This window comes from Boleophthalmus pectinirostris, unplaced genomic scaffold (assembly GCF_026225935.1).
Source record: "Boleophthalmus pectinirostris isolate CB_2022bp ecotype Guang Dong unplaced genomic scaffold, ASM2622593v1 HiC_scaffold_11, whole genome shotgun sequence".
NCBI classification, from domain to species: domain Eukaryota; kingdom Metazoa; phylum Chordata; class Actinopteri; order Gobiiformes; family Gobiidae; genus Boleophthalmus; species Boleophthalmus pectinirostris.
This window is the reverse complement of record NW_026570994.1, coordinates 10,242,937-10,256,447: the sequence shown is the minus strand read 5'-3', so window position 1 is coordinate 10,256,447 and position 13,511 is coordinate 10,242,937. Positions and strand designations below refer to the sequence as shown.

At 38.2% G+C, this 13,511-nt stretch overlaps 1 protein-coding gene across 2 annotated transcripts in view; it reads left to right on the top strand.

The window, feature by feature from the left end:
* Positions 1–13,511, top strand: part of dmd (dystrophin) — a 229,785-nt gene that overhangs the window by 129,173 nt on the left and 87,101 nt on the right. For both annotated transcript variants that reach the window (XM_055164366.1, XM_055164360.1), the window contains exons 45-54: positions 147–294; positions 2,586–2,711; positions 3,253–3,402; positions 4,215–4,313; positions 5,385–5,481; positions 5,554–5,723; positions 6,372–6,489; positions 8,209–8,423; positions 10,397–10,551; positions 11,051–11,240. In XM_055164366.1, coding sequence (XP_055020341.1) covers positions 147–294; positions 2,586–2,711; positions 3,253–3,402; positions 4,215–4,313; positions 5,385–5,481; positions 5,554–5,723; positions 6,372–6,489; positions 8,209–8,423; positions 10,397–10,551; positions 11,051–11,240 — 1,468 coding nt within the window. The remainder of the gene's footprint in view (positions 1–146; positions 295–2,585; positions 2,712–3,252; positions 3,403–4,214; positions 4,314–5,384; positions 5,482–5,553; positions 5,724–6,371; positions 6,490–8,208; positions 8,424–10,396; positions 10,552–11,050; positions 11,241–13,511) is intronic.

Here is a 13,511-nt window from a genome sequence, read left to right as displayed (position 1 = left end):
CTAGATTGACTGAGCAATAACATCTCCATGAAGACAAATAGATAGCAGACCCTCCACCTGAAAAGTTGTGCAGTGCACCTTTAAGTAATTCTTGGAAAGTTTCTTATAATTCTTTTGCATTTGTTTGTTTTCATCGCCCCCTTCAGGTCAGCGGAGGCCAAGACAGCAGCTGCAGAGCTCCAGCAGGACATGAGCTCCATGCAGGGCTGGTTGGACCAGGCCGAGGGGGTGCTGGCCATCCCCCTGGACCCCCCTGAACCTCAGCACATCCGGGACACTCTGGGCAAAGTGCAGGTACAGTCCACCTTCACTGTCTTCTGTCCACGGGTTTTAGAGTAGAGTAACGGTTTCCATGACAGCTGGCACTTAAAGGTTGTATAGAGGATTTTCCAAGGAACGAGAAATCCAGCGACTGTTTGTCCTTTTTCAAATGTTGCGCATGCGTGAAACCACCCCCCCTCCCCTACAGCTCCCTACGTAGAAACGCCTTCCCCCGCCTCCTCTTTACACCAGAAACAGGTTTGTTTACAGCCGGTGCGCTGCACATGACTTGTAAAACAACTAACTACAGTGTTGGTTAGGCAAGGCGGAGAAGTGAGGAGCGGGGGGGAGGGGGTGTGCGGACATTTCGTTCGCGGACCAGAAGTGAGGAGCAGGAGAGAGGAGAGGAGAGAGGAGAGGGAGCGGTGCGCGGAGATTCCGTGCCCGGAGAAGTGAGGAGCAGGGGAAGAGCGGATCGGGCAGTGGGGACAGGAGCAGGAAAGGGGTGCAGAGAAGGTTGCGCGGAGATTCCGTGCGAATGAACTAGCTACAACACACAGCAGCAAGCGGACTCTTTCTTTGCCTTGAAAATTACGTTTTCAGACATAGGATATTGCTTTCGTGTCCTGAAAAACGTTTGACGTTTAGCTCTTGGAAATAAAGTAAGTTTTTCATAATAAGCAGAAGTTGACCTGTCCAGGAGTAATTTGGCGACCAATGCGTCAGTCTTTAGACTCTGCGTCTGCTTCAGTCGTGCCATCGCTGGAATGAATCTTCAAGAATCACCTTAGTTTGGCTTCGCTGCTTTTCCCCTTGTCTTCTTCTTTCAGCGACCTCAAAAACTGACTTTCTTTTGCGGCGAACTGCTCCTGGATTCTTGTCTGCCATTGCAACAAACTTTGTGCGAACTGCGAGGAAGATATAGGTCAAAAAAAGCCGCTAAGAACTGTTGCGTTGGTGGAGTAAACAGCGTCTGTGCGGCTTGCGTCTGTGGACTGCGTGACAGTCGTACGTAAACCACGTACCGGCGGCGCGCAGGCAAGTCAGTTACGCTAGAAACGTAGGGAGATTGATTGACAGCCTGTCAGCTCACAGATAACGAGGCAGTGTCGTTATCTATTGGCAAACGTTTAGCTGGCCCCACCACGTCCAGAGTTGATTAATTTTTATTCTCTTTTTTTTGGTCATCATAATTACAAGGCTACTGCACCTCTATAATGCTATCATTGACAATTTGAAACTAAATCCTCCATACAACCTTTAAAGGTGGACAATGTAACTTTTCTTGTTTCTATGGATATGCCATTTCTCTGCTTGGACTGTTCCACAATATAATATTAAACAGATCTATCTTACATTTACTCAGTTACAGGTGGTTTTATTGCTTAAAAATTCCTAAAAATACAAGCATTCTGAGGGGTTACATCTCCACAGATCTGATTTGTAACTTGATGATGCTGTGATGAACATTCCAGATAAAGCGATCAGATCTCCATGGAGAAAAGCAGGTTGCGGATGCTCCACCAGAAAAGACAAAGCAATGCACCTTTAAAAGAAAAAAAGTTCTGTCTTTGAATGGCTAAAAGTCTCAAAATGGCCTCAAATGGGGACTATAATAATCCAAAGATGTTGATCCTTATAATTTTTTAAGAATTTGGTTCACAAACATGCCATATTAAACGTAAGCCTCAAAGCTCTTTCAAATGACAACAATCACGCCTTTTTATTTGAATAATATCCCTAATCCTATTACATTATCCCTAATCATATTTTGAAGCTAGTGTGAAAAAAGTACACCTCATGTGTGCTTACAAAGAAGATGTTGAACTTTTGCATTTTTTTTTTGTAATCACAGGCAAAATTCCCCATAAACCAAATCAAAACACATCAGAATCTACATAGAATTTTGACTTACCTTTCAATATTTCGGTATATTGTGGAACGTAAAATTTTGATGGCGGCAAGCAGGTAGTGGACCCTGTACCTGAAAGTTTCACAGTGTACCTTTTAAACTTTTTAAAACCAGTTAAATATGTTGTCACGTGAACACCTCTTTACAACTTATCTCTTCTGTTTGTGAGAACGCCTTTAATCAAATCTAGCTGGTTTAATTTAATCAGCAGGATATTCTGGATTCAAATGAGATGCTATAACGTTTCCCTGTGAAATCCAACCTTGAAAGCGCGTTACTTGTTAGCGTGTACCAGTGAAGTTATTTAATTTAACTGAATGAGTGTGTCCTACTTCTCCAGGCGATGATTACTTCTTATTAAATTCAGTCATTATGGGAACCCGAGCGATTTGTTTTGTTTTGTGTGTGGCAGGCGCGCGTGGAGGAGCTTCCTGCTAAGAGGGCCACTATGGAGGACATCAACACACGGCACAAACAGCTGACACTTCCTGCGGACAAGCAAAAGGACATACGCGTCGTCAACAACCGCTGGGCACAGGTCAGAGGTCAAAGCAAGTCTGAGCAAGGCATTTACAGTCTGCTAAGTGTCAGCTCAGGGAAGTGCTCATTCTGTGGTATCTTTTGTTTATCTTGCATTTGTTACATTCTGCTGCTGTTCTTGTATTTACACAAAAATGTCCCCATTGTGTTTTTTAATAATTGATATATTTATTACATTTTTTATCCATATTCTTTTTCTTCTGCTGCTGATATACTTAGGATTTCAGCACCATTGTGAGACAAATGAAAGTTCTCCATTTTCTTTTTAAAATTAAAAAAATTTAAATTATTTTAATTTCTTAAAAATGATAAAATGTTAAATTATTTATAACAAACACAAAAATTACCCAAGTTGCCTTACAATTCGGCAGACCATGACAAACAAATGCAAATGTATTTTTTGTTATTAATGTGCGATTTTTAAGGAAAACTTCTTCACTCTGTCTATTTTAATTGGAATATCCATGTACTTTGGAAACCAATTAAAGCTTGTCCTGCTAGTTTCAGTCCTGTGGTTGTAAATGTGATTGCGTTGCCAGGTGTCTAAAGCCCTCCCTGAGCGTCAGCTGGAGATCGAGGGTCTGCTGAAGGAGCTGGAGAAGCTCCAGGCTCAGCTGGACGACCTGTCGGCCTGGGCCTCGAGCACCAGAGGCAAGCTGGAGCAGAGCCCAGAGGAGCCTCCCCCCAGGGTAACCTCCACACTACCTCCATATTATCCCCATACTACCCCCACACTACCTCCATACTACTCCATACATCCAGGCCTGTCACGGAATATAGACTATAAAACACCATAATGAAACTACTACTACTACTACTACAGCAGGATTATCCCCCCAAAAACTATTCTAAATGTACAATATCCTTAAAGCAGAATGAAACACTTTAATCCCTAGTTTATTCAACTCTCAACAGATTGAATCATACCATAGTACAGAAAAAAGGTGCACTGCTCAACTTTTCCGGTGGAAGGTCTGCTACCTATTTGTCTCCATGGAGATGTTATTGCTTTGCTTGGAATGTTCCATGGTTTGACTTAAAGCATAGCCACCATCCAGCATTTATTCATTATTGTTTTTTCTATTGCTCAAAAATACAATAATTTCTTCTGTGAATAGGGGCAACTTTCCACAGATCTGAATTATAATGTAGCTTAGTGCTGTAAGCTGCTTGTCTCCCTTGTGATAGAATCTTAATGTATAATGTGGAACATTCTAAACAAAGCAATAACATTTCCATGGAGATGACAGACCCTCTACTAGAAATATTACGCAGTGCACCTTTAAATCCCACATTGGCACAAAGAAAAAGTACAAATGATAAACCTGAGCCCCAAAAATGATTGTTCCATCTAACTTATATTGAATGATAAGTCTAAGTATAGCATTTATAGTGACAGGCCTACACACACCCATATCCTCTTCTCGCCTTCACCCACCAGTACTGACTACATAACAGTATAGAGTCTAATGAGAGTCTATTGTTGCTATTGTATCCACAGTTGATTGAGGAAGTGGAAGCTCGGCAGCCGGAAGTGGAGTTTGTTTTGGAAAGAGGCGAGCAGCTGTACAAAGATATTCCTCCAAACCACGGAGACAAGGTGACCAAGAAATCCCCTGCGCTTATCATACCTTTTACATTGTACAATTTGAGTAATACTTAAAAGAAACAAATACACCTTACTTGATGTGTGCTTACATAGACAAAGACATTGAACTTTTGTCTGCAGGTTTTGGTTTTTAGAAATCACAGATAAATTAAACAGGTCAAACCAGGTCATACTCTACCACAGAATTCTGACCTACTTTTTGAATCCAGTTAAACTCTTAGCCAAAAATGTAAAGCCAATTTTTTTTTTTTTATGTGACAACCTGTAGACAAGGTGATCAAGCAATCCTCTGCACTTATCTACAGTTTTTAGTTCTTATCTTCAAATACATTTTAGATTGTACAATTTGAAAAGTGCATATACAAAAAGAAACAAAAGATAAAAGAAATGGCAATTACAGAAAAGAAAAAAATATTTTAAAGCACTGTTTTTAATCTGTCATTTATGGGTTTCAGCTTTCTGGTTCCCTATTCTTGCTTCCCTATAGGTGCCATTTTGGGGACTCTCTGTCATAAGAAAAAAAAAAAACCCTTTGAATTGTTAATCGCTATAGGAACATTACTAATTTTTCATCACTTTAAAACCCATGGATATGCACTCAAGTCTCTGTAAGTTAAAAATGCTGTGAATACACTTTCAGTAATTTGCTTTTATTTTATACTTTTTAATTAAAATGTGCCTTCAAATTGTAACATATACTGTTTTAAATCTTTGTGTATCTTTTTTACTGCCTTCAGAATGGCTACTATAGAATCAATATTGACACCAATATACAATAATTCATTCCATACATCTTATATGATGCACATGCAGCTCAATGGCATTTGCATAGTGATGAAAAATATAACAAGATTTTCAGGCGTTGTTGAATCCCTCAGAGAATAAAAAAAAACACCAATCTTTACTTTGATCTGGCTTCAAACAGTTCACCAGTCCATATCAGATCAGGTTCATTAACACGTCTCGGAAAATATTACATCTATTACAGGATCAAAAGCAACAAGCATTGAGTTCAAAATAAAGCTTTTCTATTGCTTACGTAGTGTATTGTTTGAGTAACAGGTGAAGTTTGACAAGCTTAAAGAAGACTGGACGATAATAATGGAAATGCTCCGGCAACATAAAGAGAGAATGGCCCTTCTCGCAGCTAGAAAAGCCAGTATGTTTCTCCACTGTAATTCTTCTACAAGTTAAAGGTGCCGTTTTGACCAATATATGTGTTTTTTCTTAGATGAGAATCTTTTGGGGAGTGCCCAGGCAGAGTCGGCAGCTCTGGCCCAGTTTAACAAGTCGTGGGCGGAGCTTACGGACTGGCTGACCATGCTGGATAACATGGTGCAGAATAAAAAAGTGGTGGTGGGAGATTTGGATGACATCAACGAGAATATCAACACACTCAAGGTAAATAATAATGAGGACTGCAGTATTGGTTCAAGAAAGGATAGAAAAAAAAAAAAAAATTAAAGAAATTGTTTTGACCTTGTTTATACACATATATTTAAAAGCAATTATAGTTTAACAGAGAAAAAACTGCAGTCACATTTTTGGAAATAGTCAAAATTACAATATCGAGAATGTAGTTTTGAATTTAAAAAAGCATATTAAAAGTACAGGATGTAATTTTCTGGAGGTGGTACGTCACCTGTATGCTTCCACGGAAATAAAAAGTTGAAACCATCCCTATTTATCAATCTAACTATTGATTTTATGCCATACTGTGAATGATTATGGTGAAAGAAACAACTTTTCCATGGAAACAAGCAGGAGGAGGTCAGGTTTTTTTGTTTTCCAAGTTTTTTAGTGCACAAAACATGCTTTTATTTGAGTCTATTTTGTGAGTAAAGAGTTACAAACTATGGCTTTAAAAAGTTACAAAAAGAGTTTTCAAATATTTCTGCATTTTTGGTTAATTTCACAGTTCATTTATGTTTTGAGGATTTTTGTTGACTGTACAAGGCTACCATAAGGGAGTGTATTCAGTTTTACCACCTTTAAATATGCTGTAAGTCAAGAAACTTCATCGCGTCATTATTTTTTGTCAATTTCCAGGTTTCTCTCCAAGAACTGGACCAGCGTCGCCCCCTGTTGGAAAAGCAAGTCACTGCCGCCCAAAACCTGAAAAACAAAACCAGCAACCAGGACACTCGCAACGCCATCACAGAGCGCAGTAAGTGACGACTCCACATCTGTTAAGTGTACGGGTGCCTGTTGGATTCAATCATGCTTTCAGTGCGGGTAAATATATGTAAATGCAAATGGAAACGTATGATTTGTGTCTAAGTACGCCCACACGAGGAGCGCTGAATGACAAATGAGACTTACCTGTCAAAACATGCAGGTCTCTCATCTGCATAGTGTTTGCTTATGACATAGTAATTTATGTATGAAGGCTCTCCTGGCCTTCGAAAGTGAGGATCAGGAGCTAAATTATGCATTATAAACTTCACTGGAGCAGAGAGTGTTCTGATGTGGACTATACCATATGAGGCAAAAAAATTTATGTTCAATTACTATGATAAATATGGTCATACTTTTTCCTCAAGTTGGCAAAGTAAGTACAGTTAAAGCTAATCATTTCTTTTTTCTCTGTATTTGCCCATTTCCAAATTGTTCAATAAAGACTAAACCAATACAAGGTTAACTTAGGTCAAAAGGGGGAATCTAACTTTTTGTTATGTAGGTCAGAATTTGGTATGAAAAAAAAGCATCTTTAAAATTCATCTTTGTGTAAATTATGAGATTATAATTTCTTTGCGTGCAGATTTTATTTTGATTATATCCCTCTAGCAGATGGGGTTGAGAAAGTTAATTTTTTATTTTTTATTTTTTTTTTTATAGATTTTTTTATTTTCAGAAGAAATATCCAAAATAGGAATCCACAAATTTTGTATTTCGTACAGTATTTTTGTGACAATGCTCTTATTGCTCCCCAATATTTCATTTTCTGATCAATGTTAAAATGTTGTTTCCTCATCAAAAACATACCTGGAGTTTTTTGTTTCATTCACACATGTTTAACAAACAAATCCTACATATTTAGGCTGAGTTCTTCTCTCAGACAGAAAACTCTTGTGATATCATGTGGTAATAGAGGAAGTGCACTCCACTGTGTTTTTAAACTCCATACAACTTCACTAGAATCATTTTGGATAATGGCTGCCCTAGATTTAGCTTCTGAACGAAAGATAAAATGTAGCTGTTAACTTGAAAACTGACGCTTCATGACATCACAAGGTGGGACAGAGCATTTTTAGCTTTGGAAATGTAAATAATGGTAAAGGATTAGACATTTGAGAATGAAACAAAACACATTTCCAGCTATGTTTTGATAAGGTAACCTTCTGAGATGCTCACAAGAGTAAACTAATATTACAACAAAAATCTGATAGCTCTTTTAATTACCTGTGGAGTATTGTGTTTTCTGAAATCCAACAATTGATACTTTGCAGCTGATGTCATTCCCTGGGGGTGTGATGCTAACTGGAAGCATGTTCTGTCATTTAGGCTATTATCTAAACTTTAATGTAATCTGACCAGAAATAACTTATTTAGTTGGAACTATAACAGGCTTATCTGTGCTGCTAAAGAAGTCACAAGCTAGCTAGCAAAAACTGAAAAGCTAGTTTTCAGTTTTTAGTCACTCACCTTTTTTCTTGAAAATCAAACACATAAATAGGGCTAAACACTTTCAGATGATTTTATAATATATTTGGCTGTTTGCTACTGTGTGCATTGTGTCTCCATGGTAACTGATGAACATTCTGCCAATACACATTCATGCAGAACACCCCCAGCTTGATGCTACTGCAAAGTACCAATACTCTCCATCCAACAGTCTCAGTTTTACTGGACAGCAGCTCCTCGTGTCCTCATTAGTCTCTCTCAGTCGACAGGCTCCAGACGCACTGGGAGGACTCTCAGACCAAAGTATCAGACCGGGTGAAGCAGCTCCACAACATGCTGCAGGACTCCACCGACTGGCTGGACTCCAAGAAAGACGCAGATCAGGTTATCAAACTGGCCCGAGAGCGCCTGGAGGCCTGGGAGGAGATCATCACATACACCGTGGACGACGTCAAGAGGCAGAATGCAGAACTCAAGGTCTTTTAAGATACTTTTTATGCTCAGTTTACTCTATTTGAGCTTTTAAAGGTGTACTATGTAATTTTATGTTGGAGAGTTCATCACCTGCTTGTCTTCATGAAGATGTGATTGCTTTGCTCGGAATGTTCTCTTGAATTAATTAAAAGATCCGTGTTATGATATGTTCTGGTTTATGTTATAATGTTGTTTCCTCATCACAAACATACCTGGAGTTGTGTTTTGTTGCATTCACACAAATCCTGCTAATTTAGTCTGAGTTATTTTCTCAAACATAAACACTGTGATGTCATGTGGTAATACAGGAAGTGCTCCATTGTGTTTTTAAACTCCATATTCCTTCACTAGAATCAGTTTGATCATTTCAGCCCTGGTAGTTCCAGTCTGAACTAAACAAAAGGTAAAGGTTAGCTGTTAACATGAAAAGTACTACTTTTATGACATCACAAGGTGGAACAGAGCATTTTGTTCTTTGGATGCATACTAATAATCAAGAACACGTGAATGAAACAAAACACAACTCCAGGTATGTTTCTGATGAGGTAACAACATTATGACTTAATGCTCACAGGAGTTAATTTAGAGCAATATATGACCTTTAAATAACAGGTATTTTTATTGGTTAAAACCATTCTGTTTTGTAACTTGCCCAAATGGCATCATCTAGGTCAAATTGTTTTAATGCCATACTGTGGCACATTTCAAGCAAAGAAATCACATATCCATGAAGACAAACAGCAGCCGGTCTGTGCACCACAAAGGTTACATAGTGAATTATTAAGCATTTTATAATTTGGCCTGCATCTCAAAAATGTATCTGAACTATTATTTTTCTTCCATGTATGCTTTTACCAGTGTCGAAAATGGCCTACTATGATTGAGGGTTTGTGAGGGTGAGGTGAAGTTGAATTAGCTGTGCTGCTATTTTTCCATTTCACCATGCTTCACTCCCCACTGTTTCCAACAGGGGGCAGTAAATAACAATTTTAACCTTGAGAGAGCAGTATTGTTTCCTATACAGAAACATTATTGGCCACTTTACTTGCAAAGGTATCAAAAGCCTGAATTAAATTATAATGTGGAAACACATTGGAGTCCAGGAGTCTGCCCGTAACTTAATAAAAAGCTACTTTCATGATTTGACAAGATGGTGGCTCATCATGTTCCAACTGTCTCCCCCTCAGCCTAAAAATAAACAGGCGCATTTTTAGTCATAAGAAATATGCAAAAACAAAATAGGCCGGGAATAGAACCATCAATTAATCACAATATTGTGTGTTTCATGGAGCAAATAGTCACTGAATCATAATGAAATCTCTTTGCAACACCAGTTTACCCACGATATTTTAGCAAAATTTGTTTTGGAAGAACAGATGTTTCGTAATTATGACAGAAGAAGAAGTAAATGAAAAGTATGTCTTAAATTTTTCACAATTCTCACTTTTTGTTAACATTTCAAATCAACTCTTTTTTTTTTTTTTGTCTTTTGTAAGCAGTAGTCCCTTTCTTTTCCTCACGCAAAGCACTTTACAATGTATTATTCACTTGTTTCATACCATGCTATTGTCTGCCCTGGGGTAGAATGAAGAAATCACTCACGCACCACATTCATACAAGCAATGCAATCACTGTGGGTGAAGTGTCTTGCCTAAGGACACAACAGTAGCATGAACTGAACCAAGCTTGACCTTTGAGTTAGTGGCCAAACACTACAAAGAAGATTATACTTCAGTTTATTATTATACACAAATCAAATGGACAGTGTCATACTGTATTACAGTAATATAGATTTAGACAAACTTTATTGATGCACAAGGGAAATTATTTGGACACAGTAGCTCACACATCACAATAAAGATAATAACAAAGAGAAAAATATGAATGGTATACTAAATTCTAAATGAGTAGCAGAAATGGCAAGGGACTGGTATAATACAGCATATAATACAATAGCTGATGTGTGTGTTTTGTAGATGCTAGCCAAAGAGCTCCAGCAGTGGCAGGTCCCCGTGGAGCAGACCAACACTTTGGCCAACAAACTCCTAACTCTGTATGCCAATGATGACACCCACCTGGTCAAACAGATGAACGATGACATGAACGCCTCCTGGACCCACATCGGAAAACGGTAAAATCAACTACAACAAAACAAATCTTTTTTTTTTTAAAGTCCTATATTAAGTAAAATTGACTCTTGTGACCTTTAAAACATATTACAATGCTGTTACCTTCTCAAAAACATACCTGGTTGTGTTTTGTTTCATTCACACATGTTTGAGTAGCCCTTTGTTGTTAGTCTGTCTACATCTCCAAAGGTAAAAAATCCTCTGTTCCACTTTGCGATGTCATGTAGTAGCAGTTTTCAAGTTAACAGCTACTTTTTACATTTTGTTCAGTAGAGATTCCTTGATGACTGAAACTATCCAAATGATTCTAGTGAAGGTTTTCTGTTTGAAAGAACTCTTAAATAAATATGCAGGGTTTACGTGTTAAACATGTGTGACTGAAAGAAAACACAACTCTAAGTATGTTTTTGATGAAGAAATAACATTATAACACATCAGAAAAAGCATAATAAAATCCCTTTAATAAACAATTTTCAGTAAAACCATATTGTATTGTTCTAGTTTGGGAGACCGAGAAGCAGCTCTTGGCACAGCTCTGAAAACACTGCAAAATTTCTACCTGGATTTGGAGAAATTCCTGAACTGGCTGACAGAAGCTGAGACTACTTGTAATGTTCTCATCGATGCTACAAACAAGGAAAGGCTTCAAGAACAGCCCGAAGCTGCCCGAAACCTGCTAGCCCAATGGAAGGTATAAAATTACTATCTGTACCACTCCTTATGCTGAATCTTGTCTGTGTATGGCTCTTTATTATGGGGTCAAATCTGATGTGAGTAAATGGTTGTGGGAGTGTTACAACATCTCGACAGCTGATTCATAAAGCGCCATTATCATAAGCAGAGGCTGTACAGGAGAACAAGGCCAAACATCTTTTCAGCAACAATTTGTGTTTTGTATAGGCGAAATTGCAGACAGTTTGGTGTATGCAGTAGCCATGGTGTGATATAACAGTAATGCTAAGAAAAGTACTCAGAAACCAGGGCATATACTGCATAACAATATATTTATTAGTGGAGTGTTATTAGTAATGTGTGAATGAAACAAAACAAAATGACAGATCAAACATTATAACACAGATCAGAAAATACCGTAATATGAGCCCTTTAAAACATATTTAGTGTAATATGTATGCCAATAGTCTCTGAGACCACCATCACCAATCATATTTATACAAACAAAGTGTCTTGCTGAAGAGCACAACAACAAAATGAACTGAGTAGAGTGGAATCTTAACCATCAACCTCCATCCCATCTCCTGAGTTGCTCATAGATCTAAATCAAATTACACAGATATTTTGTAGAAGAGCATCACCATTTTGCAAAGAGTATTCATGCTTCCATGGAAACGCTCTAAAAATGAATGACTGACACATTTGCCAAATTTCAGATTAAACGTTTGAAATTAAAACAACATTTGAAATTAAATGGATTTTTCACATGCAAACAACAAATTTTACTGTTCTCACATTTCCTCATTTAAAAGTATGGTGAAGAGTCTGCCACCTACAACAACACGTCCATAAAGATTAATTGTAAAGAATATTCCACAGTATGGTTTTATCTCCATGGAGACCTAGTCACCATTTTTCCTGAAAATCCTAAAAAGGTCTGTGAAATGCTTATGTTGATCACAGCCTCCTGAAAATGTGCTGTTTAAATCCATTTTGTATTTTTTCTTGAGTTTTCAGGTTATATTAAAACATTTTTGGTTGTTTTTATTAATGTTTGCATTGTGTCACCATGGTAACTGTTGAATATTCCGCTAGTAGAGATCCATGTAGCTCATCCTCAGCATGATGTTACCGTAAAGTATCAGTAATTCAATGAAAGAATGCAAGATAGAAAAGTGAAATGCAACACTGTGGAACATCCCATAATATCTCCATGGAGACAAGCAGGTGGCAGACACTCACCAGATAAACTTACTTCATTACATCTTTTTTTCCACCCATAAACCATCCTTTACTCGACTGAGTGGCAGTTACAAGCCAATAAACCTGCTTTATTTTTCACCTGAGGGCCATAGGCAACCCACTCTTGTCTAGACCTAACCACAATGGCCTCTGAACGCCCCAGTCGGAATCTTACCATCCTCATTTGACTTCCCACTCGGCTGGTATGACAGGAATGCTGACACGGCAACATTGAGCCGCGTGATTGGCCGACCGTCTCTTGGCAAGCTAATGCAAAAGCGGTGGGTGTTAAAAGGAAAAGCTTGTTGGGGAAGGAACACGCTGTGACCCCAAACTCCCACACTGTAAGACTCAAAACAAGAGGGTACTGTATGCAGACCCAAGATAGTCTTCTGCATCCAATTAGAAGTACTACACAAAATGCCCACTCGCTATATACGCCGTGAAGATAAGGTTTAATTATAAAAATGTGCACTCATCGTTCTATGTGGGGTTTTGAGTTTGTATACTCGCTTCCACTCTCAAATTCTTATTCCAAATGTTCTTCTTCTGTAAAATGGTGTAGTCCCTCCCATAGGTCATCTCCCAATCTCCAGTCCAACAGAGGGCATTCATAGAGATTTATGCATTCTGAACACTGTTGTATTCAGTCGCACAGCTGGACTACAGGAAGCAAAAGAGGATGCGTTTTTGAGAATTTTCGGAGTTTGTTATTTTGAAACATGTGGTGGAGGAGAGTCTACAATATTCAGGTTTATTACTACTACTACAGCTATTACTACTATATTTATTATACGTATGTTTTTGTATTTCTTGCACTAACTGACTCCCTTTAGAATCGGGAGCTCCTCTGGCGTGAAGCTTAGTCTCACTTAGAATGGTCAATGCTTTAAGTGGTCTGTATCGATGTGAACATTTTGAGTCTAGTATATCTTCCCCATTTCTTTGTAAGGTTAAGAGACTGATTTGTGGTAAAAATTGTTGGATTATAATTGTAGTGCAGTTAAATATTTGAATAATTAGATCTGTTCTACAAACAAATACTGAA